Raw genomic sequence first — 24,562 nt, forward strand, 5'->3', positions numbered from 1 at the left:
TGAGCGCAGCCCCCCCCCTACCCAGGTGCAGAGCCCCGTGGGCCCCGGCCCGGACCCCCAGCCCAGGGCCTGCTGGGTCCGGTGGGTCTCTGAGTTTAATGAGGAGTGGCAGGTAAAGTGGGTGGTGGTTGGTGGGTCGGACCCCCAGGGGGGATTAGGGCAGGGATCCACCCGTGGAGCACAAATAGGAGGCTGACACTTATTAACGAGCGCCATGTGTCAGCCATTACCCCCTCGTACGCACACCTTAACGCTCAGTGGTCTGCAAGACTGATGTATTCTCTTTTAAGGCACAGCCCATGAAAATGTTTTTTTACCCTATCCATTACCCTAAACCACTGGACCCTTTATTAAATAAATATTACTTTCCATTTTGCAGGACTTTTGGAGGAGTCAATTCAGTTATCCCTTGTTCACAAGAGCCCAGGGGAGCCATGTCTAAAGAGGACGGGTGTAAGGTTGCGTCCGTCTGCAAGCACAAGGAGCGCAAGCCCAAGAAGCCCCACTACATCCCCCGGCCCTGGGGGAAACCCTACAACTACAAGTGCTTCCAGTGCCCCTTCACCTGCATGGAGAAGTCTCATCTGTACAACCACATGAAGTACAGCCTCTGCAAGAACTCCCTCTCGCTGCTCATAGAGTCCGATTGGCCCTACAAGAAGGGCAACATCCTTCACCCTGACCAGCTACGCCCTCTCCAGCACGCACACGGGCTCCACAAGCCACAGAGGGATGACCAGGGGCAGGGGACAGATCCTGAGGAGAAGCCCAGACAGGGGGGGCCCTTAGAAGAGGAAGGGGAGAACCCAGAGAGTCAAGGAGGAGGAGGAGGAGAGGAGGAAGAGGCAGGAGGAGGAGGGGGAGTGGAGGGGGCAGAGCTCACAGGGCTGGCAAAGGAGAACTCTAGCCGGAGTCACGGCCTCACACAGGGCACCAAACACTCCGCAAGCCGGCAGGAATCAGAACTCCTCATGGCAGACATGTTCTCCCTGGAGGACCAGCTCCTGAGGGCCCGCTCGGTGGAGGTGGAGGCCCAGCTGAAGCAATACAAGCTGTCCAAGACCTGCCTGACGGCGCCCGGTCTGCTGTCCGAGCACTGGCGGCTGCTGACCATGAGCCACACCAAGGCCAAGGCCGAGCAAGGCCTGCAGTCCCGAATGGGAGGCTCCATCCCTTGCTATCCTCCCCCGCCCAATCTACTGGACTACCAGGACCCCACCGGGCTCAACCTGTCCCTGCTGGGGGTGGGCTACCCCATCAGCCCCGGCCTCTTCTCCTACATGAACGCCGCCGCGGCTGCTGCTGCGCCCGGCCTAAACGCCCCCGCTCACGGCCAGATCGCTGATCAGCTCCCCTTCCTCGCCGCCTCCGCCGCGCAGCTCATCCACCCCTCCGCCGGCGTCCACGCACACCCTGACCGGACCCTGCTGGCGCCGCGCCTCTTCTACCCCTTCCTCTGTGAGCACAGCCTGGGAGCCGCCACGTTCGGGAGCGGCGATGCCGGCAAGGGGATGAAGGCCCCCACCGGCAGCACATCCAGCGGCGGCCTGAACAGCAGGCTGCCCAGTTACCCCCCTAAGGTCAACCTGTGGAAGGTCCCCGCTGTGCGGCCAGGGGCCCACCACTCGGCCTCTCAGGCCGGCTGGGTCTCCCCTCAGAGGGAGGGTCCTGACCCCGGGTTCAGGCCGGGGGAGAAGCTGACGTCGGCCGCCAGGGAAGGAAGAACTGACTGGGGCCTCAAGAGGCCAGGGGCCCTGCAGGGGATGAGTGAGGCCCCTGTGGAGAAGCGTCCTGCCGTGGGATTCGGTCTGGAGATGATGAAGAACATCCAGAACTCCTCCTCTCCCCTCTCTGCTGCAGCTGACAGGCTTCTTTTGCACAGCAGGTAAGAGTCATTACTATCAATACCAAATTTAAACCACATTTCACCATTATATATTATTATTATAGATCCTTCTCTACAAGAAGTATCTATATCCTTCTCTGTAAAACTGCTAACCTTTCTTCATTCTGAATCATGTTACTACTCTGCACTTTGTTTCAGAATCTAGGTTGTGCTCCATGTCTTTTCCAGCAACTCTAACTTTGTATGCACATTTTAAACTTGGATACTCTGTCTGTTCCCTCAGCCCCCAAGGGGCCCAGCTTGTGTCCCGGCCGGTGGAGCCGTGGCAGGACGACACCCCTCCAGGCCCCAACGTGGAGCCGTCCTCCCGTGCCGGCTGTGGGGAGGACCACAGATCCGAGCGCAGCGCCGGCAGACCAGCGGCGCCGGGGGCCGGCCCTTCCCAGTCGGTGGCCGGGCTCCTGAACGACCTCTCCAAGGCACTGCAGGAGTACCAGGAGGCAGAGAGGAAGATCTCCCACCTGGACAAGGACGACCTCCCAGCCCAGGGTCACCTGTGGGAACACCTGAGCACCATCCGCAGCGAGCTCTTCCACATCCACCGGGCGCTGGAGCAGACGGCAGCACACAACGAAGGACCCCTGGACCTGTCCGTCAAGAGAGAGCCCAACGACGCGGCGGCCAACCACAGCAGCACAGACGACGGTGACAACACCAAAGACGTTTTCCCGGAAACCGAAGAGGAGGACGACGACATGGAGCAGAAGGAGGAGGAAGAGGAGGAGGATGAGGATGCCGCGATTGAGAGCGAGAGGAAGGCCCTCAAGGCATCGCTGGAGTGCCGGACAAAGTCTCTGGACATGCTGATCAAGATGAGTCAGGCCTGTGTCCCCGTGCTGGGTGGCCAGGTCGGGGGCTCCCCCGGCGGGTTCGGTCTGAGACCCGGTCCGGCTGAGGTCCTCTGGCCGGGCCGGACCACCAAGTGTGAGGCTGACTCCAGTGTGCTGCTCTGCCCCGACGGACGGCCGGTGGTGTTCGCCGACGTCCCCCCCTCCTCCGCCCAGACGCCGAAGAGGCCCCCGTCTCAACAGCGGCCCCCAAGCCCCCTGACCGCCACGGACTGCTAGGAACGCCCGGGACATTCACCACCGCCGCCCTCTTGAGCGCCACCTTCAGCCTTGTTTCTTGCTCCTTCCTGCTCACTTCCTGTCACACTTTGCACCTTACAAGATGAAGGAAGAACTCACGTCTGAAAAACTACTGAAAGAAATGTGAACGTCTGATTGTCAACGTGGGATGATCTGGAACCTTGGCTTCCCCATTCAAATGATCATAATAATATCACAATAAATGTTGAAAGGAAATACATAATTTATATCTCTGTTGGCATACTGTTTAAACTAACGTGTACATTTTGTATTTATTTGATTCATGTAAGTAAAGCGTTTTCAAAGATCGTATTGTTTTATATGCAATGTTATGTTGGATTGTATTATTGCACTTGATAAAAATTGTAAACACTACCTTAATTAAACAATTATAGAAAATATTTGATGGGATCATTTTCTTATAAATTTTAGTTAGTATTTTAGTTTGTTTTATTGTAAACAATAATTATAAACAAAAATAAAATCCTTCTAAAATCCCCAAATAATATTAACAGAACAATTATATTTCAAAAGGACAATTTTATATTTATTTATAGTTGAATAACATTCATTTTTGTATAAACGTAAAAGTTGACTCCCCTACCGACAATACAAACTGATATTTCCCACATGCGTTTCTAGATGTACAAAAGGTGGCCGCCGTCATCCACAGGTCAGACAGACCACCAGAGCTCTGAACACACAGGTCAGACAGACCACCAGAGCTCTGAACACACAGGTCAGACGGACCACCAGAGCTCTGAACACACAGGTCAGACAGACCACCAGAGCTCTGAACACACAGGTCAGACAGACCACCAGAGCTCTGAACACACAGGTCAGACAGACCACCAGAGCTCTGAACACACAGGTCAGAGGTCAGCCCACCAGAGCTCTGAACACACAGGTCAGAGGTCAGCCCACCAGAGCTCTGAACACACAGGTCAGACAGACCACCAGAGCTCTGAACACACAGGTCAGAGGTCAGCCCACCAGAGCTCTCCGACCACCTCCTACACACTGAGTGGACGGAGGTGAAAGGTGAAGCAGTTCCCAGACTTAAAGCACATCCACCTTCCCCTCACCTGGTCTAGACTTCAGACCCCAGACCTGCTTCTGAAAAGGTCACAACCTTTACCTTGGATCTCCACGCCTGCCACGGGGACCCCCCCCCCCCCCGCCCCCCAGGTAGGAGGCCCCCTGCTGGGGCTTCCAGCCCACCCTGACACCCAAAGGTCAGCTGCCACAGCCAGAGCAGCGGCGAGGATCATCTGGTGCGGGTGAGGCTGAGGGTGAGGGTGCCACACAGCTACCGTCTCCCGCTGGCTCCCTCGGCCGTTGGAGGATGTGCAGGCCCACCGGCCTGTGTTCCGATACGCTGTGCCATTTGAATGCATCGTAAGCCCTAATTGTACATTTTGTATGTATTTGTTCTCATTTCACGCACATCATGGCTGTCGTTGAGAACTGCAGTGGTGTGGTCCAATTGAGGTCAGAGCGAGGCGTTGAAGCAACACAAACGTGGAAACACACAACACACACACGTCAGGCCCGACTCATCACTGTTTGGTGAGGGAGTTTTAGTTAATGATGAGAAAATTATAAAAAATAATGCAGGTGCCCAAGGAAATCAATCTACGGAGCATGAACACCGAACAAGATGAGGATACATTTGCACGTAGTACAGATTTCTGTGACTAATTTATGTTTTTCCCTTACTTTCAACCGCATTCGGCTAGAGCCAATAGAGGATGAGCATTCCTCTGATTGGCTCCAGTCTTTTGAACATTCTAAGGCCGTGGCCATATTTGGAAAAAATATGGATATTCAATGCTAAACGCAACATGAATATCAGGATGGTCTCTCGCATAGAAGCTAAACAATATGGGCACAGCCTCTGTGAATTCCTTAGATAGGGCATTATGGACGTAGCCATGCAGAAACAATCCATGCTTGGCACATTGAGGACCAGAATTGTATGGATACCTCGCAGCAGTCTCTGGCCAACACCTCTTAAAGGTGCAGTGTGTAGGATCTAGCGCCATCGAGCGGTGAGTTACAGATTGCAACCAACTGAATACACCCCTACCTCACCCAATGGTGCTATTTATTTGTATGGTACGCCGATACGTCCTAGTCGTAAGGTGTAAATCGCCCAGCTTTCTTGCGGCATTTCACGGAGGAACCCCCCCTTCTCGCTAGACCAGGTCAGACGTACCGGCGTACCATACAAATGGATAGCACCATAAAGGCCTTTACGGTTTACTGTCGCGCATGAGAGATCAGAAAGACCGCGCATCAGGGCGGATTGCGGTCACATGGGCTGTCGTACTACCCTTTTGCACAGAGCATGCACAGAGGCATGTTGACGCTAAATGCTGGCACTGCGTTCCACTCAGTTAAAGGGGTGCCACCAGGTTTGAGTGTGATTAGCCATTACAAGTCGTTTGAAACTCTGCCTTCTCCTGTGTTTTAGTGATGTCACAAGTAGGAGTGTCCACCTACATGTATGCTGGATAGACCAGCAACATTTGTCTTGTAATGGCTAATCACACACACCTTTAAAAAAAACATACCCTCCTAAACCTGCCCTCTCAACTTACTGAAATATTACTCTGCCCTTCACACAGAGATCTAACTCTGCACAGAATATAAACTTGTTGATTTGTTTGTTTGTGGGCTTTATGGGAGAAGCTACCTTGTCACGGCGGTTCATATGCGCTCACCTTGGTTTCGAAACAAAGCGCTATGAGAGCTGATCAACACTCATGTGGAAGGTGATGATGTCAACGGCTCACCCAAGGGCCGGTATCACAACGCGTCTGTACTGTGAGAGGGGAAGTTGAACTACAATCATGGCTGAGTTATTACCGCCTTGGCTTTAACAGACATCTGTTTATAGAGATACTCTTGTCCTTAATGGTTTTACCGATGTGATCTTTCGCACGCAAGAGTTTGAAAAATTTTCAGTTGGTGACATAACAAACTAATATTTCAAAAGACTTTATTTGCGTTACATTCAAACAAAAATAAAAAATATTTATATCAATTTCATATATTCCGTATAGAGCTTGTAGGCTAAGCAAAGTACAAGTTTTAACCAAAAACGGAAAAAAAGGTTTTTGTGTGTTGCATACATCTTATATACAAAGCTTGATTTGAATACTATACAGTGGGAATTTATTATTACTTAATTATTTAATGTCAGTTAAATAGCTGCACAGGTTTCAAGAACATGTCGCTCAGTTGAGGCACAAACAATATTGAAATGTATTTTAAAATGAAAAACATTGTGTCCGAGTACATGGCTGGAGGAGAGCAATGGGGGAAAACCAGTTTGATCTGGACATGAAGCTGTTAGGACCGGCCAAGCTAAGCTTAGTAACATCCCAGTTTAAGATAAGATGGTTTAAGGTAAAGCTGCTCGTGATAAAGGGAGATATCTGTAGATGTAGCCAGCATGCTAGCGCCCTATGCAGTGCTAAATGTGGTGGTTGAACACTATCTGAAGGTTCCTCAAAGCAAAACAAACTACAAACTACTACACTCATCCCTGGCCGAAGATAAGTGGGGAGGAGCAAACACAAGTCAGCATGGTTTGCCGATCAAAAGGTTTGGTTGCACTGTAGAAGTTAGCTTGAAGTTATGAAACAGTCAAAAAAGTCTAAAAGCAAACAGCTTCCTCAAGCCAGAGGTAAGTGCAGTCTTCCAATGTGCTGTAGCAAGGCCAACTGCAGAAAAACCAATTAGAAACTGTGCAATCATACAGATAACCACATTCAATTAACCATAGACGGCCAACCACAAACAGCCTATCCAAACACAGCCAATCAAATAATGTTAAAGCCCAGCCCAACACGCACCTCCCCAGGGAGCCACTAGATGGCGCCATAGCGAAACTCAGAATAAACTACAGCAGACAACTCCTGAATCCACAGCCAGCCCAGCTGCTCCTCGTTGCGTACAACACAACCGGCACATTAAAAACACTTCAGAACTACAAACCACTGGAACCCAACACAAGGTATTACAGCAGGTACTGGTTACGTTCCTACAGAGAAAATATATATATTATTCATAGTGTATATTGCTATACGTTTTGGCATTTTGTCACATCGGTGTACTAAATAAAGTGCCCCTTGGCACGCCAGAGGGGAGACTATAATGGGAGATCATTTCAGAATATAGATTACATCCAAGAAAAAGAAAAACAACAACACAGGTTTATGTAGAGATGTAGGTAAATCGTCATCGAAGGCTTTAGGTCCTTTCCAGCAAATCACAGAGTGGGAGTCAGGAAGCGACCAACTACTTCCTGTGTGTCTTGTCCCCCCTTGCTGGTTGGGAGGCCAAACAGCAGCCTGCAAGCTTGAGTATTCAGATCTTTTTGGAGTCTTTTGCCTCAAACAGCTTCATCCTCTCCTGGACGGTCAGTCCTTCTTTGAGGCTCTGGAGGAGAGAGAGGGCAGAGTAGGAATCAACCCAAAACCTTTTGCTTATGAGCATTTCTAAAGTGGAGATGGTTTGAGTTAGCTTTCAAACACAGCTCTTTTAGATTCTTATACTAATAATGTACATTTTAAAGAACTTAAACCAAATGTGTCAAAGCTCTAAGAATGGATCTGAAAACAAGACGTATAGGTTAACAATGCCAGTCCATCATAAGAAAAATTGAGTCCACTTTTTTTTTAATTCAGAGATTTTTGCTTGGTCATAAGCAAACCAAAAATAAACCAACCTCAAAAATACTGGTTGCCTACCTAGTGCCCTACCGTAAGGGAGATATACACTGAGTTTTATTCAGTCACCCCCATGTTTACGACAATTTTGTACTACTTCCTTAGTACAGTTGTGGTGTGTGAGGATTATAAAGTAATGTTGTATATGAAATGCACTACACACCGCTATCATACGTTATAATAAAGAAGTTGAACCCTCATTCAGATGAGGGTTCAACACGTCCACACACACCACCCAGACAGAGCTCCACACACACACACACACACACACACACACCTCCCAGACAGAGCTCCACAGGCAAACCATGTGAGATATTACCACGTGGGTACATAAATGCAGCTCACTAAACATCAGTGTTCCAGCAGTGTGTGCTGCTGGTTTTAACAGTATCCATAGGGTGGTTTCGTTCATGTGAACCCCATGTCTCACAAGCTTTAAACGGAGAGCAGGGAGTGAATGTCCGAGGAAGATACCAGACAAAAGATATATAATTATGATTTATCACACAATATTAGTAATTTCACCGCTCTCAAATCGATCCAAAACCACTAGCAAATCACTGTCAAATTGTTTTGAATTAAAAATTTTGTATGTGGAAATGTAAACACATCCTGATTACTATCCTGATTGTGTAGGGAAACTAATTAAAAGGAGGTAGCCTTGACTGATACTACTGCTTATTCTAATGGTCACAACCTTATCTAACACACACTCTATTGGAATTTTGGCATTATTGATCGATCATCGTACAGCGGGCAAAATGATCGTACAATACAATAATAATGGTACATATGGCAACGCTGGGACCACCGGTCTAGAGACATTCTCCACAGCTTTTGACGAGCTGGAAATGAGAGAGGGCATGCAGGGGGGGGCCGCTGCCCTACATGGCAGGAGGCAAAATGGGCAGTAAGTAAGTATGCAGGGGGCGCTGGGGGGCCGCATGCTCACGCTTCTCACTACTAATTCATGCTAGCTCATGCTACGTCATGTTAGTTCATGCTACATCACGCTCATTTATACTAGTTCATGCTACATCATGATCGTTCATGCAAGTTCAATGCTACTTCATGCTACTTCACGCTAGCTAATGCTACACCTTGCTATACCTACAGCATCTCTTAGCAGGGCGGGGGAGGGGGGTCAGCTATCCCAAGGGACCTGTTCAGTGATAGACTGGCAGACAGCACACACGGCAGGTCATGAGAACAGAAATATACCCAGCGCGCCCGACATACGTATGTACATATGTGCTCACCATCACATGGATAGGGTGTACTATCGCATAGATCATCTGTGAAAAACTATAGCAACAGGCCCTACCAAACGATGTCTGTGCCCCAGTGCAGCAGGCTTTTTATCAACATTTACATGACGACTGCAAGTTGGACATAAAGCGTATAAGTTTAAGAAACCTTGATCAGATTTAACTTTTTGACATTGTGCCGCGAGGCTAACACTCATCAAATGATGCAGTGACCGGTGGTTGCCAAGCAACCATTATCATGTCAACCATGGATGACATGATACTCTGAAATATCATCTCCCCCTCATCCAAGGAGAAGAGGCTTTTGAACAGAAATAGTACTTAAAATACTGCCACTTCTCTAAAATAGAGAAAATCATTGTGTGTTTTCTGGAGTTGTTGGGGGATAATATAAATAGGTTTATATATGTGTTCTGATATTGTTTGTATTTATCCACTCCTACCTTGGAGCGCACTCCCCTCAGCTGTTTGGTGAGCGGCGTTCGTTCCTTCTTCAGAAAGTCTGGAGTGCTCTTTGACTTCATAATGTCTACGAGAACAAACCAAGCCATCATTAAACCCTCTCGTGCTTAACAAAACTGTTTGCAGCACTGCAAAAATAACGTGAAAATAAAATGTGAAAGTCATGAAAATGTACTGGAAAACCAATTGAAGTAAAGTACATTTAAATAAAATCAAGTTCAAGTACAGTGAAAAGCAATGCAAAAAGGAATGTACACATAATGTTGAGTAAAAAATGGAAATCTATTTCTGTTGGAAGACTGGAACAAATACAGATTCCCTCTCCAACCCAGTACCAGCTAATGGCTGACCAGGGTTCTTAGTCTTTTTTTAAAGTAGCTATTAGCATAGACCTCTGAAGAATAAGACCCGCCTCCGAGGCTCCCGGTTCCCTCGGTCAAATGTCTATGGGAAATAACATGGGGTTTTTGAATGATCGTCCATAACAAACTCTGTAGGTAGTGAAGAAGTAAAAGCTGCGTCACGTTTTGAACTCTTTGAACACTTGGGAGAGTTGTGACGTCTGAAGTCTGCGCATAATGCTTCTTCATAATAGTTTACTACTTTAACGGCACCAACAATCCAAAACTTCAGTGGAAACCAGATGGAAAAGGTGTGTAGTTCAAAACGTGACACAGCTTTTACTTCTTCGCCACCTACAGAGTTGGTTATGTACGATCATTCAAAAACCCCACGTTATTTCCCATAGACATTTGACCGAGGGAACCGGAGCCTCGGAGACGGGACTTATTCTTGGGAGATCTATTGAGCTCTAACCGTATCCAGGGGCAACCGTCCCGTCCACCTTCCTCTCGCCCAGCGCTTCTGTGGCAACCAGGAGCTTCTCCTTCAGTTTGCCGATGTCACAGTCGGCCTTGGCCTTGACGATGCTCAGCTCTGTGTAGATGTCTTTGTACTTATCACTGGAATACTTCTTATCCTGAATATATGAGAGAGAGAGAGAGAGAGAGAGAGAGAGAGAGAGAGAGAGAGAGAGAGAGAGAGAAGAGAGAAGAGAGAGAGCAGGGGTCAGGGTCTATTACTGCAGGATTAGGGTCAGGGGTCAGGGGTCAGGGTCTCTTACTGCAGACTGCAGGGTTAGGGTCAGAGGTCAGGGTCTCTTACTGCAGGGTTAGGGGTCAGGGGTCAGGGTCTCTTACTGCAGACTGCAGGGTTAGGGTCAGGGGTCAGGGTCTCTTACTGCAGACTGCAGGGTTAGGGTCAGGGGTCAGGGTCTCTTACTGCAGACTGCAGGGTTAGGGTCAGGGGTCAGGGGTCAGGGTCTCTTACTGCAGACTGCAGGGTTAGGGTCAGGGTCTCTTACTGCAGGGTTAGGGGTCAGGGTCTCTTACTCTGAGAGCGGACTGCAGCTCATCCTTGAGGGAGTGGATCTCCTGCTTCAGGTACTGGATCTCGGACTCCTTGATCCTCAGGAGCACCTGGAGACAGAGCCTGGTGAGCGTTCTCAGAGGGATGAGGCAGCGGGCCTCCAGCGCTCACACACACACACACGGCTGAGGGAGTGTGCGTGGGCCGTACCTCCAGCTCGTACAGGTCCTTCCCATGGGTCAGAGGTGAAAGGTCCGTCTGTCCGCTGAAGCAGGAGCGGATCTTCATGATCTCATCGGTCAGCCGGTTGTTCAGCTCCTGCACAACGCACGGCATCAAACACACGCACTGTGGAGCGCTAGGGGTGTCTGTGTGACGCAGTGAACCTACGTGCGTATGCGCGCGTGCGAGAGACTGTGTGTTTGTGTGAGTGCGTGTGCGAGAGACTGTGTGTGTGTGTGTGTGTGTGTGAGTGCGTGTGCGAGAGACTGTGTGTGTGTGTGTGTGTGTGAGTGCGTGTGCGAGAGACTGTGTGTGTGTGTGTGTGTGTGTGTGTCACCTGGTTGTGTGAGTTGAGCTCCTGGTTCTCGCGCTGACACTGGCGCAGGGCGTTCCTCTCGGCCTCCAGCGCCTGGGCCAGGTGGGCGTTCTCCAGACACTTCTGGCTGTACTGCTCTGACAGCACCTCTAGCTCCCTGTGGATGGACTGCAGCTCCGCCCTGCACACAAACACGCACACACACACACACACACACACACAAACCTCCTCTTAACAGGAGCTTGTGAGGTGGACCTCCTCTTAACAGGGGGAGGTGAGGTGGACCTCCTCTTAACAGGGGGAGGTGAGGTGGACCTCCTCTTAACAGGGGGAGGTGAGGTGGACCTCCTCTTAACAGGAGCTTGTGAGGTGGACCTCCTCTTAACAGGGGGAGGTGAGGTGGACCTCCTCTTAACAGGGGAGGTGAGGTGTTTGAGGCGAGGTGTGTTTGAGGTGTGCCTCCTGGTTTTAAAGAGGTGTTGGAGGAGAACCTACTCGTATTGAGAGTGCAGCTGGTCGATGTCCGAGTTGAGGCCGCTCAGAGCCGGGCGCTGGGTCTTCTCCAGGTCCTCCTTGTGGGCGTTCTTCATGGCTTCAATGGCTGACGGCACAAAACACCTGACTTAAGTCACTCGTTTTGACAGCGTATAAACCAGTTAGAACGGTTCATTATTAACTATTATAACTGTATAATAACTAGTTATAATGTTTTAGAACTAGTACAACACCTTATGATTACAACAGTTAATGAATCAAGTATAACATATTATACTTTATTAACCACTCACATAGGTTTATTATCCAGGAAATCATAGCATTTTATTCACTAATCATAATGTTTATAAACTAATTATTATCATTAATTTCCCCATTAAATTGACTGCTTGAAACACAAGGTTTTGTAACCACTGGCCACACAGTAATTCCATGTCAGACAATTGGTTTAACTTTTTTATCGATAAAGATGTTATCTCCACCTTCCTATTGATGCTAGGTCTTCGTCATACATTCTAGATCTTTCTTATTGATGCTAGATGTTTGTTATGAATGCTATAACAAAGATCTATATTCTTCTGATACACTCTCTCTATCGACGCAAGCTGTTCACTAGATTGTCGTTTTGGTCTCCTCACCAAAGATGGTGGCAGCCGTCTCTTCCGCCAGCAGCCTCTCCCTCTCCTCCAGGAGCTTGGACACCTCCCTCTGGTGCTGCCTCTGGAGGTCCTCCACCACCTTCTGGTGGGTCTCCTCCATGGCGGCAAACCCTCTCTCACACGTAGCCTGGTGGTGTTCAGACACACCTCTGTCAGCAACGTACAGACACTCTAGCTTAGCCCCAACCACTACGAGCTAATGCACTACCACTACAAGCTATATCATTCGTATTTTTTGGTTTGACAGTACCACAAAGTGATATCAAGAAACGTGAAATACGTGTAATATAATGTAATGCAACATAATGTTAAATAACTATTTGATAATGTAAAAGGTTATGTTTTGGTAATGTGAAAGTAATGTAAAAGTATTGTGTAATACTGTAAAGTACTGTCAAGTGATTTACAAGTACTGTAAAATACTGTAACATTTTGTACAGCTATTTAAAGTAATGTTAACTTACAACATTAGCAATCTAGCAATAGTGCAAACACTTGTAGTGATTGGGCTATGAGCTACTGTACAACATGACTTCAGAGCATGCAGTGTCCAGCACTAATTTAGCTATAAGCTTTATGATCATGTTAATGTCGGAAGCCATGCAACCCTGTGGTGAGCAGGAGCCAAGATAGTTTAGTAAGAAGACAAGCTAGCACAGCCAATTAAAGTTCCCGCATTATAACATTGGATTAGATATGATTAGATGTTTTTGGAAATTGTACTAATGTAGACTGTTGTTTGATGTTATGACTGCTGCTGAAGATTGCTACCAAAGTGGAGACTTTCTAATGCAGATTTCTACCAGACTGGAGATTTATTCAGAAGTGAAACATGCAGCTAGCCAATCAGGAAATGCCTCAGTGAGGAAAGCTTTAAGTACTTTTCTGAAATGATTTTGACAATATTATTTCCAGCTTTCAATCCCTATTCATCAATGAAGATAAAGGTTGTGATGGGGTCTAAAATAGAACACTATGATGAATGATGAAGACACTACACTATGCCCTTACTTTTGTCGACATGAACTACAAACTAGTAATGTAAAAGAGCAGAAACCTTAAGACTCTCTAAGTCTCTCTGGTATTTCTCCTTCAAGCTGCTAACGTCGCCCGCCAGGTGTTTGCTGTCCAGCTCCTCCCTCATGCAGTTAATCTGCGTCTCCAGCTCCAGGATCCTGTCCTTCAGAACCACCATTGGGTCCATCTCCGCTCTGCTCCCAACACCTCCTCCATCCCCCTGCTCCTCTTCCTCCATCGGCGAGCTCGTGGCACAGGCCTCATCACCTAGCGGAGAGCTCTCAGGTTTATTCTTCTTCTGTTGCTTTTCTTGGTTGCAGCGGATGGTTTCCATGTAATGCGATTGCAACTTCCGGATCTCCTCCTCCTGAACGCGCTGAAGCTCCCGGAGCTTCTCCTGGAATCGTTCCTCGAGGTTCCTGATGTGCTCCTCCTGCCTCTCTGCCAGGGTCTCCATGTCTCCCAGCAGAACCTCTACTTGCTGCTGGCTGTCGGTGGCCGCCTCCATCAGGGCCAGCTCTGTGGTGGTGCGACTCTGCTCCGCCTGGCTCAGCTCCTGCCTGTGCCTCTGACTCATCTCCTCCTGCTCCCTCTCAAAGTTTTGCCCCAGGTCCAGGAGCTGCTTCTGCTGCTGAGAGAGTTGGATTAGCCTCTCGCTGAGCTCCTTCCTCAGCTCCTGGTTCTCCTCTTGGAGCGAGCTCACCATTTGGCCGAAGCCCAGACGTTCCTCGCTCAGAGACGACTCGTAACTCTGGTGAATGGCACTGACGCTGCGGGCGTGGTCCTGGACTAGAGTGTCCATGTCCCGACCCGTCTGACGACACCGGTTCAGGTCCTGCTGGTGGATGGCTCGGAGTCTGCAAGCAACGTAGGCCACCTGGGCCTGAATCAACGCCTCCCGCATGCAGAGCGATCCGCTGACTAGACCGCGAGAGGCTTGGTGACCTGGAAGGGTCCGGATCAGGCTGGCTAGTCCTTCAAAGCTGCCACTTTTCCTGATCTCCTCTGAACATCTGTGTAGAAGCGCAGCCTGTTTCAGGAGCTCAGCAGCAAGGGCGGATTGTGCGTGGGGCAAGGACGCCAGTGAGTTGACAGTAGAAGACGAAAGATTTTCAGGCAAGTGTCTGTTGAGAAATTCCTCAGCCATTTCCTTTGCTTCCTCCATTTCAATCTGCTCCATGTAGGGAGCGAGTTCTGGAGGACTGATGTCGGCTAACCGCTTCTTTGGACCGAAAAGGCTTTTCCTGATATCATCAATGATGTGTTTCAGGTCAGGGCTTGGGAGAGCTTCAAAGATCTCTTGTAGAGCAATGTCTCGTTTCTGTAGGTTATTATGGGCTGTTATAAGTTCCCGTTGGATTGATCTGAATTTCTCCTCATAGAGGAGTTTGAGATTTTGAATGGAATATGTGAGTTCTGCTTTGACAACAGTGGTAATGATTTCTGTGGTGTCAATGTCAACATCAGCTGAGCCCACATCTGCTGGTGGTTTAGCAAGGTCTGAATCTTTTGTTTGCCGTATTTTACACTGTGTCTTCACCTTCTCCAGATCTTTCCAGAAAGCACACTCTAGTACTAACTTCCTGGACAGAACATCAGCATACACTACAGCCAAGCAATCTCCATCAGCAGACTTGACCATCTCCAATTCTTTATGCATTTCATCGAAACCGCGCAGAAGGTCAGAGTTTGAATTCTGTATCAACAAAGCCATCTTGTTCAAAACAAGAGCCTCATAAGACAATGTCTTGGCAAAGAGGGACATTTCCTCCCCGAGCTCCTTGCTATCAACAGTATCTAATGGGTGATTTGGATACTGTGGCATGTGGCCTTCCAGGGTTTTCTCGCCTTGCCTGATGTACAGTGTTGCATTGAGCAGCTCCTTCTCGACTTCTGATAACAACAAGAGCTGGCACTCGGTGGGCTCATGGGAGCCCAAGAGGATGCTGCGTACCTTCTCTTGGCTGGTCTCAATACACACCAGGGCCTTGGCATACTGGTCTGTAGCTGCAGCAATAACACATCCTCCTCCAGCAGAGGACACTTCCTGGTTAGCTGGTTGCTCGGATGCATGAGAGTCTTCAGATTGGACCAGGATGTGACCGTCAAGCTTCTGTGTGAGGTTTCTCAACTTCTCCTCGGTGGACACAAGTTTAGTTTCTAGGGCATGTATGACGGAGATGAACTTCTCTGGGTCACTGCTATACTGAGGAGGTGTAGATGATGAGCTGGTAGTTTCTTCGCCCATACCCTGTATAATACCTTCACTGCTGTCCACCTGGGAGCTGTCCAGGCTCATGTACTTTTGGCATTGAATGTTGGAGAATCGAATTCTCTGTCTCTTTCCCAGAGGCTGCTTTCCAACCGTGAAGTTAGGGGTGTTGTAAGCCGCCTCTGCCAGATCCTCTTCGTGCTCTTGCTCTAATCTGTGGCGCTCAATGTGTAGGTCTGCGTAGCCAAGCTGTAGGGTTTTCAGATGCTGCTCTAGTTCTGCAATGCGGTCCTCTGCTATCACCAGCTTGGCCTGCAGGTCCCTCTCTGCCCCGCAGGGCTCGCCCTGCACCCGCAGGGTGTCACTTATCTGAGACATCAGCTCATCCTTGGCCAGAAGTTTCTGTTCCGTCTCTTCCAAGCTGTTTCCAAGGACAGCCATCTTCACAAGGGCTTCTTTGAGGTCCTCGTCCTTGCACGCCACCAGGCTGTCGTACATGGCCTTCGTCTGGCGGATCTCCTCCTCTTTCTCCCGGAGGAACTGGCTCATGCTCTGGAACTCCTGTGACGCTTGTTTGTAGGAGTGCTCCAGGCTGTGATAGTCGGCCTCCTCAGTGTCCAAGCGGCTGCGCAGCTTGTTCACCTCGCGGTCTGCTTCTGCTATCTGGTTGAGGAGTTCCTGACACCGGCAGGTGAGATGACCTTTCTCCTCCTCCAGCCTACGGACGCTCTCCCTCAAGGTGTCCACCAGGCTGGTTTTCTGGCTCAGCTCCTCCTGTAGCTTCAGCACCTCCTCCCTGCCCTCCTTTCCACCGGAGGAGCGCCTTCCTCTTAGCAGGGTCTCAACCTGCAACTCTGCCTCCCACAGTTTACTTTCCATCTCCTTCTGGGAGATTTCTGCCTCCGTTAACAGCCCGGTTAGGTGCTGCTTCTCCGTCTCGTAGACCTCTTGTATGCCCTTTTGGTCCTGCCTTAGGCGCTCCTCCTTCAGGGCCTGGGCCTCCTCTGTAGCACTCAACCTGCCGCTCACCTCCTTCAGCCTCTCCTGGAGCCTCTGGACCTCCCTCTGGTGGTCTCTCTGGAGGGCCTGCTGCCTCTCCAGGTGCCTGAGGACCTGGTTCCTCTCCAAGAGGCTGGCCTCGACCTCACGGAGCCTGTCCTCATTGTCCCGGAGCTGGGCCCGCAGGGTGTCTTCACTGCGGCCAAACTCCTCCTCGTGGTCCCTCGAGCGCTCCTGCTCCAGCTTCAGCTCGTTGCGCATGCGGACCACGGCCTGCTCGCTGGCCAGGATCTCTGCCATGGCCAGGGCTAATTTGGCCTGCAGGGCCTGGATCTGGACTTCGTGGCGTCCTACAGAGCCCTGGTTCTCAGTGAGGCTCCTCCTCAACGTGGGGAGCTGCTGTGGAACGACTACCAGCTGGAGCTCCGGGTCACCGTGCGTGTGCGTGCCGAGCGTGTGTGGACTTTGCCGTTGCAATCGGTGTGGCGAGGAGCAGGGGGTGGAGGAACTCTTGAAAAGATTGACGACAACAAGTTGGGTTAGTGACATCACTCCCCCTCTGCCATTGCGTATGGAGGAGCACATCTCCGAGGATGACAGGAATATTGGGAATTCTCCTTGAACTTCAAGTAAAACTGGAAATGGTTCCATTAATGTAATGAAGAAGCTTCATCCTAAGCTTTCCACTGTGCTTTTTCAGGAGTGATGGAAGATGGTGAACAAAACAAATAAAAAAGTGACCGACTACATGACACACAAGAGTGGAAAGAGGTGACGAAACTACCAGTAACTCCCTATACTATACCAACAGGGTTCTAAATTAACACCCGCCAACCCGCCAAATGCGGGTTAAAAATCATTTAGGCGGGTGTTAATAAAAACTTACTAGCCAGTTTGGCCGGTGATGCATGAGGCAATCATGTCAGTCAGAGCCGCTGTACTGTTCTCGCTCCCTGGGCAGTACTGACTACATTTCCCATGAGCACTGTCGTGATGCTACGTGATGACGTATAAGACGCCCATTGGCTGCACGCAGGCAGTGCAACCAACCAGCGCGAGAAACCATGGAAACAGAAAACACAAAGAAGAAGAAGAATGAATGAACGGAGCAGAAACTATCAAAAGAAGGGAGTGAGCTAGCTAAAGTAAATTAAAAAGTAGCCTAAACTTAAACTAAATGCGGCGGTGAGGTGTTTTGGAGAGAGTGAGGTTTTTGGGCGGGAGTGAGGTGTTTTGGAGGGAGTGAGGTGCTTTGGAGGGAGTGAGGTGTTTTGGAGGGAGTGAGGTGTTTGGGTGGGAGTGAGGTGTTTTAGAGGGAATGGGGTGTTTTAGAGGGAGTGGGGTGTTTTAGAGGGAGTGAGGTGTTTGGGTGGGAGTGAGGTGTTTTAGAGGGAATGGGGTGTTTTAGAGGGAGTGGGGTGTTTGGCAGGGATTTAGGTGTTTGGGGAGTGAGGTTTTTGGGGTTTGAGGTGCTACAGAGAGATGTGGACGGGGAGAGAGTGAGGTGTTTGGGGAGGGAGATGTTCGGGGGGTGAGGTGTTTGGGGAGGGTGATGTTTAAGGAGTGAGGCGTTTGGGGAGGGAGATGTCTGGGGAGTGAGGCATTTGGGGAGGGAGATGGTATGGATGGAAGGAGGTGTTTGGGTTGGCTTGTTTTGGCTGTGAGGTGCTTGGGGAGGAGGTGCTTGGGGCCATGGTGTTAATTATGACTGTGCCGTTAGAAAATAGTATCAATAAAAGCCTTTAACACCCTAAAAGTCTGTGTACGGGTCTACAACACCTAACATGACGTGCAAACATAAATAATGAAAGAAAGGTGTCAGAACCCAGGCGACTCGCGCAAGAAACAACAGCATGCAAAACCACATGAGTGACAGAAGAGAAGAGGATGAGCAGAGGTGACGAGGGAGAAGAAGCACAGCGCAAGGCTTGTCGATCAAGTCTCTTACCTGGACAGTATCTGTCCCAAACCATCAAACCCCAAGGAGATGTGAGCCCCCATACAGCAGTTAGTGAAACCTCATGCCCAACCCACCACATCCATGCAGTCCCAGGGTCACTCGTCTAAGCCCACACACATATTAGTAGAGTTATATCTTATCACACACACACAAATTTGACATTGAAATACTGTGTAATTATATCCAATAATCATTGTACATACACACATAGATATGCATGTGACATGTTTGCACTTGTATGGCCAACCTGGATGATACAATACCTGTGTGTGTGTGTACGTGTGTGTACGTGTGTGTACGTGTGTGTACGTGTGCGTGTGTGTGTGCACGTGTGCGCGTGTGTGTGCGTGTCGGGGGCTACCTGCAGGACGTAGCCCTCCCTGGCGCTGTGCTCGCGGTCTCGCGCCTCGTCCAGCTGCTCCTTCAGATGGAGGTTCTGCTCCTGCAGCCGGTCCAGTTCCTGCTGCTTCTCCCCCAGCTGAAGACACCACAGCATACCACCCGCCATGAGATCATCCCTCCTCACGCCACGCCACACCCCTTCTTCATCACCGTCACCCCACACTGCCTTGGCATGGGATCGTTCAGTGGGCCTTGGACTCCTACTTTGGTCTGAAACCTCCGGACCCCAACTCAGGGCCCGCCTTCCAGTTGTATCCCTATCAGCGTAACATCCATGTTCCAGTAATCCTGAATTACGCCTTAAAGGTCGCAACTGACTAGCGCGTGGCTATGGATCGATAGGTTGGTACTAGCTAGCTCGTGGCTATGGATCGATAGGTTGGTACTAGCTAGCTCGTGGCTATGGATCGATAGGTTGTACCACGAGCTAGCTAGCTCGTGGCTATGGATCGATAGGTTGGTACTAGCTAGCGCGTGGCTATGGATCGATAGGTTGGTACTAGCTAGCTCGTGGCTATGGATCGATAGGTTGGTACTAGCTAGCTCGTGGCTATGGATCGATAGGTTGGTACTAGCTAGCTCGTGGCTATGGATCGATAGGTTGGTACTAGCTAGCGCGTGGCTATGGATCGATAGGTTGGTACTAGCTAGCTCGTGGCTATGGATCGATAGGTTGGTACTAGCTAGCTCGTGGCTATGGATCGATAGGTTGGTACTAGCTAGCTCGTGGCTATGGATCGATAGGTTGGTACTAGCTAGCGCGTGGCTATGGATCGATAGGTTGGTACTAGCTAGCTCGTGGCTATGGATCGATAGGTTGGTACTAGCTAGCTCGTGGCTATGGATCGATAGGTTGGTACTAGCTAGCTCGTGGCTATGGATCGATAGGTTGGTACTAGCTAGCTCGTGGCTATGGATCGATAGGTTGGTACTAGCTAGCTCGTGGCTATGAAACAATAGGTCTGTTTTGTATGCGGACCGTCACAGCACCTTTCAATCTTCTGTCCTCTTTCTTTCAGAAAACATGCACCGTCAAATATCTGTAGTGTCCTCAATTTCTACAACCTCATACGGGGTTGGGGCCCCAGAGTGGGCGAACGCAGACGTCTTTGATTAATGAGGGTTCCCTCTCTGTAAAGGGTCCGCGCGGGGCCCACCTTCCTCACCCTACCCACATTGTATAGCGGGGACGTCCTTGGTTGTCCTGGACGATGACGAATGGTGTCAAGCTAAAGAACGTACCACTAACCTAACCTATCTCCTCTTAGCGCGTGTGAATGCAGGACCAGGGGAGCCCACCTCCTTGTTGAGCAGGGTGGCCAGTTCCCGCGGAGGGCGTCGCTCGGCACCGACGGCGGTCGCCGTGGCGATGGGCACCTGCTTCTCCTCCCGGAGGGGCGTGGTCTCCACCTGATGCCAGTGCTCCTCGATCACCCCCTGGCGATCCTCCTCCTGCTCCTCCTCCTGCTGCTCCTGCTGCTCCGCCCCGCCCCGCCGCCGCGAGACGCCCTCCGCGTTGTCCGCCTTGGCGTGCCCGTCCACCTCCATCGCTCCCTGGTCCGGGGGCGGAGCTGGCCGCGGCTGGGGCGCGGCGTTCAGCGTGGTCGTCATGGTCACGGTGACCGTGTTTGCCGCGAGGGCGCCGGCGACGCCGCGCCCCTGGTCCGACCCGCGCGCCCGCTCCTCCGCCACCCCGTCCAGGCTGGTGGCCACGGAGATCCGGGGAGGCGGGGCGGAGACGGAGGAGGAGGTCTGGGGGGAGGAGGTGCTGGAGCCGGGGGAGGAGGCCGTGGAGGAGGCGTAGGACGAGGAGGAGGTGGAGGAGGAAGGCAGGATGGAGCTGAGGTCCATGGGGTCGGGCGCCGGGCCCGTCCGGAACTCGGACCAGTCGTAGGTCTTGGATCGGCCCTCCCGCCGACGCTCCCGGACTCGGCTCTTGCGGGGCTCGGGGGAGGGGACCGGGGCCCCTGCTGGCTGCGCGGGGACCCCGGCCCCGGAGCCCTCAGGGCCGGCGAGAGGCTCCGTTGGGGACTGGAGACACTGAGCCAGCTGGGTCTTGGCCTGCTCTTCAGGTAATGACCTGCAAGAGACAGAACCAGGGTCAGAACCAGAACCAGGGTCAGAGGAACAGAACCAGGGTCAGGAACAGAACCAGGGTCAGAGGAACAGAACCAGGGTCAGGAACAGAACCAGGGTCAGAACCAGAACCAGAGTCCTGGTCAGAACCAGGCTCAGAACCAGAACCAGAGTCCTGGTCAGAACCAGGGTCAGAACCAGAACCAGGGTCAGGAACAGAACCAGGGTCAGTTACAGAACCAGAGTCAGGGTCAGAACCAGAAACAGGGTCAGGAACAGAACCAGGGTCAGAACCAGAAACAGGGTCAGGAACAGAACAAGGGTGAGGAACAGAACTAGGGTCACAACCAGAACCAGGACCAGAGGAAAGTCAGACAGTAAGCTGATAGCAGCTAGTCGACGACGCTAAGAAACACGTCCATGAACAAAGTCCATTCAAGTAGAAACACCTTTAGTCAGGTTGAGATGCAAAGTGACATAAACACAGGTATAGACACTTTTATACACTGCTTTATACAGGAGCAAATCTGCAGCAGTCTCAATGGCTATCATCAGCAGTACTAGCTACTAACAGAGGAAAGTAGCACAGATAGCAGTTAGCCCACGATGCTAGGGAACATGCCCACGAACAAGACATTCGAACAAGTAGATAGACAGGTACATAAACATATATAGACATATTTAGACACAGTCCATATAGTTACAACAGTGTGGTCAAAAGTCCTTAAAAGCTGGAAAACAGAAACAAGTAGCACAGTTAGCGATTAGCCGACAATGCTGGGCACGATGTCCATAAACACAGGCCATTCAGACAGAGGCACATAGACACAGATACACATTTAGACTGAAGACAATGTTTCATTCACAACAAGTGCAGCAGTCCTCACTAGCTAGCCTCAGTGCATGGACTAGCTTCATAACATAGCCTAGCCTTATAGCATACAAAGCCTTCATAACATCAGGCTGAACTGTACAGAGCAGAGCCGTTTGCCTCAGTGGGGAGACTTACTTATTGGCTAAAAGAAAGCAGAGCTTCCTCATAAAATGGAGACCCACGCAATCTCCCGTTTCCATTTTATCGTGGGGTTGACTGTGGATATGTATGTGCAAGTGTGTGTGTCTTTAAATATGTGTGTGGGTGTGTGTGTGTGTGTCTTTAAATATGTGCGTGTGTGTGGTTGTGTCTTTAAATATGTGTGTGTGTGTGTGTGTGTGTGTGTGTGTGTGTGTGTGTGTGTTTATGTGTGTGTGTATGACCAGACAACAGCAGGATCAGGAAGAGGTGGCATGCAGAAATGACTAAAATATCCCACATTCTCCGGCACCGCCAGGAGAGATCCAGTCAGGCGACGGCCAGTCTGACATCTGACACACACACTGAGATACACACACACACACACACACACACTCATATTATGGATGGACACACACACACACACACACACACACACTATATATTACTTAGATAGTCCTCACAACATATTTAGATGCCTCTCATCAACAACAGGGTGCTTCATCACATGACCTCATGACATCATCACATCAGCACAAAGCCCCCGCAAGCCAGAGATCCTATGACATGTAGAAGAACGCCAAGGCCAACATCACTGAGCGGTGACATCACTGGGTTAGAGGGGGGGGGGGGAGGGGGAGGGATGGCAAGTGGTCCAACCTTGACTTGAGAACTGACAGCTTCAGAGCTAGATGCTTCCTGAAGACATGACGTCCAGCAGAGAGACCGAGAGAGAGAGAGAGAGAGAGAGAGAGAGAGAGAGAGAGAGAGAGAGAGAGAGAGAGAGAGAGAGACCGAAAGAGGAGAGAGGAGATAGAGAGTCCAAGAGAGAGGAGAGAGAGAGAGAGAGAGAGAGAGAGAGAGAGAGAGAGGGACCAAAGGAGAGGGAGGTGGAGAGAAAGGTTAATAGTTTCATCAGAAAGCATTGTGAGTGCAGGGTTATGTGGTTGTGCTGGGATGTGAACGAGTGCGGGTGCTAGGGGAGGCTCTTGGTTCCTGGGCGGTCCTCACCGGGTGACGTCTGGGGCCGTGGCCGGCCGCACGTTCTTCAGGATGGCCTGGATCCAGTTCCTCCGTATGCCCGACGTCATGGCCGACAGCGTGCACGCCCCCTCCTTACTCTGGAGGAGGAGGAGGAGCAGGAGGAGGAGGAAGAGGGAGCAGGAGGAAGAGGAGGAGGAGAAGCAGGAGGAGGAAGAGGGAGCAGGAGGAAGAGGAGGAGGAGCAGGAGGAGGAGGAGGAGGAGGGGGAGCAGAAGGTAGAGGTGGAGAAGCAGGAGGATGAGGAAATGGTGGACTTTAACAACGGCAGTATTGTGTTATCATGTTGATAGCTCTGTAGTGGTCATCATGTTGGTTATGTTGGGCAGGGGAGACACCCTGGTGGGGGTCTGATCAGGTTCATGAACTGTGTGCAAGTATGTGTTAGTATGTGTATGCACATGACTATGAATAACTGTGGATACATGCCTGTGTGTGTCTGTCCTGTGTGCCGAGTGTGTGCATATGGGCATGTGCGTGTGCTGTGTGCGTGTGCCTGTGTCTGCTGCGCGTGGGCTGTGTGCCGAGTCTGTGCTGTGCGTGTGCGTGCTGTGCGTGTTGTGCGTGTGTGCGTTTGCATGTGTGTGTGTGTAGGTTGCAGGGAGGCAGATGCAGCCAGCAGAGTTATGTGTGGTGAGACAGGTGTAGACAGGTTGTGTATCTGGTGGTGGTGGGGGGGGGGGGGGGGGGGCATCAGGATTGATGCCTGGTGATGTCAACAATCTCCCTGAAGAGACGAGGGCCCAGCAACTACTGTCAGACAGTGGGGGTCAGACAGTGGGGGTCAGACAGTGGGGGTCAGACAGTAGGAGACTCACAGTCGGGGTCGGACAGTGCGTGTCGGACAGTGGGGGTGCGTAGGGATCAGACAGTAGGGGTCAGATGTGAGGGGGTTAGGTAGTGTTTATAGCCTGCTGGGTCGCTGTGTTGGTGTGTAGAACTCACCAGGATCTGGAAGCCATAGTTCCTCTGGACGGGGAACTCGGTGACATCGTAACAGGAGGACAGGTCCACCTCTCCGTCCAGATCACACGCCTGCAGACGCACATTAGGAACCTCTTTTCAGCTACACTTCTGTGTTTACATCAATATTTGCCTATTGTATGGGGAGCTGCCGCTCCCCATACACGCAGAGCGTGTGGGGCCCCACGTACCTGGCGGGGGCCCCCAAAATTAAGTTTGCTAAAAAAATGTCATGATAATTATTACATTACAAAAAATATATAAATTAGGTATGAAAAGGCCCATTGTTGTTTTCTCTTAATTGTGTACCCTATAACTCAATTCATGGAAATTACATGTTTTTACCTAATATATAAAA

General features: G+C 50.5%; 2 protein-coding genes across 5 annotated transcripts in view; one reads left to right on the forward strand and one right to left on the reverse strand.

Moving 5' to 3' along the window:
* Positions 1 to 434: 434 nt before the first annotated feature.
* On the forward strand, positions 435 to 2,973 carry prr35 (proline rich 35; the record flags this gene model as incomplete). The annotated part of the gene is made up of 2 exons (XM_084485591.1): positions 435 to 1,885; positions 2,130 to 2,973. 2 exons carry the CDS (start codon positions 435 to 437, stop codon positions 2,971 to 2,973), a joined length of 2,295 nt encoding a protein of 764 aa, XP_084341717.1.
* A 3,008-nt stretch (positions 2,974 to 5,981) lies between these two features.
* Positions 5,982 to 24,562, reverse strand: part of LOC311366979 (uncharacterized protein) — a 51,730-nt gene continuing 33,149 nt past the window's right edge. For 2 of the 4 annotated variants that reach the window (XM_084485776.1, XM_084485773.1), the window contains 14 exons: positions 24,187 to 24,276; positions 23,213 to 23,322; positions 22,862 to 22,900; positions 20,413 to 21,193; positions 19,073 to 19,189; positions 13,581 to 17,261; positions 12,503 to 12,650; positions 11,865 to 11,970; positions 11,391 to 11,550; positions 11,042 to 11,149; positions 10,855 to 10,941; positions 10,280 to 10,442; positions 9,445 to 9,530; positions 5,982 to 7,443 (listed from right to left, as the gene is read on the reverse strand). In XM_084485776.1, coding sequence (XP_084341902.1) covers positions 7,372 to 7,443; positions 9,445 to 9,530; positions 10,280 to 10,442; positions 10,855 to 10,941; positions 11,042 to 11,149; positions 11,391 to 11,550; positions 11,865 to 11,970; positions 12,503 to 12,650; positions 13,581 to 17,261; positions 19,073 to 19,189; positions 20,413 to 21,193; positions 22,862 to 22,900; positions 23,213 to 23,322; positions 24,187 to 24,276 — 5,748 coding nt within the window. In that variant the 3' untranslated portion in view covers positions 5,982 to 7,371. Of the gene's footprint in view, positions 7,444 to 8,847; positions 8,911 to 9,444; positions 9,531 to 10,279; positions 10,443 to 10,854; positions 10,942 to 11,041; positions 11,150 to 11,390; positions 11,551 to 11,864; positions 11,971 to 12,502; positions 12,651 to 13,580; positions 17,262 to 19,072; positions 19,190 to 20,412; positions 21,194 to 22,861; positions 22,901 to 23,212; positions 23,323 to 24,186; positions 24,277 to 24,562 lie in introns of all 4 variants that reach the window. The other 2 variants (XM_084485775.1, XM_084485774.1) reach the window with 2 other exon arrangements.

Source organism: Micromesistius poutassou (assembly GCF_964030765.1).
Source record: "Micromesistius poutassou genome assembly, chromosome: 21".
NCBI lineage: Eukaryota > Metazoa > Chordata > Actinopteri > Gadiformes > Gadidae > Micromesistius > Micromesistius poutassou.